General features: G+C 33.0%; 1 protein-coding gene across 1 annotated transcript; it reads left to right on the top strand.

Annotated features, from left to right (window-relative positions):
- Positions 1-1,101: 1,101 nt before the first annotated feature.
- Positions 1,102-1,833, top strand: NAEGRDRAFT_54953 (uncharacterized protein; the record flags this gene model as incomplete). Its single annotated transcript, XM_002668064.1, has 1 exon — positions 1,102-1,833. A coding segment is annotated over one exon (732 nt), but the record flags the coding sequence as incomplete, so codon positions are not given.
- Between the last annotated feature and the right edge of the window lie 25 nt (positions 1,834-1,858).

Here is a 1,858-nt window from a genome sequence, read left to right as displayed (position 1 = left end):
ATATCTCACCAAAAACGTGCTTTTATTTACAAGTTTAATGGTAAAAATATTCCAGCTAATGTTTGGGGAAAGCAATACTTGTGTGATACAATTCTATCCCATATTGTTCCAACAATTAAGGAATATGAACTTTCACCAATTGAGTTTGTTCCATATTGGTGTTTTTTATTTAACTTTATTATAGCTGGTGCTACGGATAAACCGTCTTTCAAAGAGGTTGTAAAGCACTATCCAAACTTTATATCTAATAGATTGATTCATCATTACTATGCGAAATTGTACAAGCCAAGATATACATTTTCAGATAGAATAGTCGACTACTTTGAAAGCTACTCACCAAAAACAGATATACAGAAGAAACTTATGAAAAGTATTATCAACAATAAGAATATTCCTTCACTCAATCCAAGGAACAAGCGAGAAACTTCCTTAATGCAAGAAACCATTCAATATTTGAAAAAGCAATGTCCTGTTCATTTGTTTTTCATTACTGGACGTTGGGTTATAACATCCAGTCCTGAACAAGAATTTTCTCTCAATGCACAAACAATGGCAACATTTTACAAATTATTGAAGAATCCAGATGAGTTGACAGATGCATATCTTGCTTACAAGTTTAAAAGACCATTTCAAATTGCATAGTCACCTTACTTATTGCTATTTTTTAATCTTAACCAACACACTACATTGATTGTAATTCATAGAGATACGAAACCAAGTAATATTTTTATCAAATCAATTTCAGATGATAACATCCAAATTGTTTTGGCAAATGTTGGTCTTGCAAAACAAAATCATGGAAATGCAATCAAATAATTAGATTCCTGTGTTAGAAACTAACTATATAAGTCTAATATATGAAAGAATATTGCTTAACAAAGAATGGTATTTACTTTATAAGTACTTTCAATTAATTTGGTATTAGGTTTACAATGAAATGATAACATTCCACTGTATATTTATGTTGAATAATTTGTATGAACATATTTCAAATTTGAGAAAGACCATAATTAATTTCCTCCAGATGAACAATTTCTAAATTGAATCCAGAACTGATAAATTGCATCGTGACTATGTATTTTCCAAAACAAAAACCTTAAAATGAGTTCAACCAAAACAATTGGATATACAGAGGAAATTGACACCAACCCAATTATGGATTGTGTTGAAAATTGTTTTCCTATTATTAACAATGGAATGCAGAGTGTTCAGGAGTATTTGAATGAAATGGATAAACATGTATCCAAACTCGGTAAAGAGACTAGGGCCGATTATTTGCAGTTTAAACGAGATGTAGTCTCCATGACCACCGAATGTGAAGATGTATGTGCATCTCTGAAAGGTATATTTGATAGTCTGTTGTCGATGATTGAACGTTACGAACAAGGGATTTTTGATGCACAGGATTGTGAAAATGCAATAGATTCACAGATGAAAAAACTCAGTGACGAATTCGCCAAGTTGGAAAACGTTAAAAAGTTAATCGATGAATCCACACAAAAGTGTTCTAACATTTCACAGGAGTTTTATAAGTATCGAAAGGAGTTTGACAAGGCTAATGTTTGTAAATTACTTGGATCGGCAGTTGGTTTAATCTCTTCGATGGCTCTTGTTGGGGCTGGTGTTAGTGTGGTTAGTTTAGGTTTGTATATTGCTTTTAATCCGGGAGTAAACATCCCTATCGTCTCCCAGGCATTTGGGGCCTTAACTGTTCAACACGGCATCGGCATGGTATCAGCAGGAACTACAGCTGTTGTAGCTTCAGCAACAGTTCTTGTTGTTTCTATTATAAAGATGATTGAAGGCACAAATGATCGAACAGAATTGCCATTGGTACATGAATCACAACTCAAACTGG

The sequence above is a fragment of the Naegleria gruberi genome (genome assembly GCF_000004985.1).
Source record: "Naegleria gruberi genomic scaffold NAEGRscaffold_764, whole genome shotgun sequence".
In the NCBI taxonomy this organism is placed as follows: domain Eukaryota; phylum Heterolobosea; class Eutetramitea; order Acrasida; family Naegleriidae; genus Naegleria; species Naegleria gruberi.
Note: the sequence above shows the minus strand (reverse complement) of the source record. Positions and strands in the feature narration are given on the sequence as shown.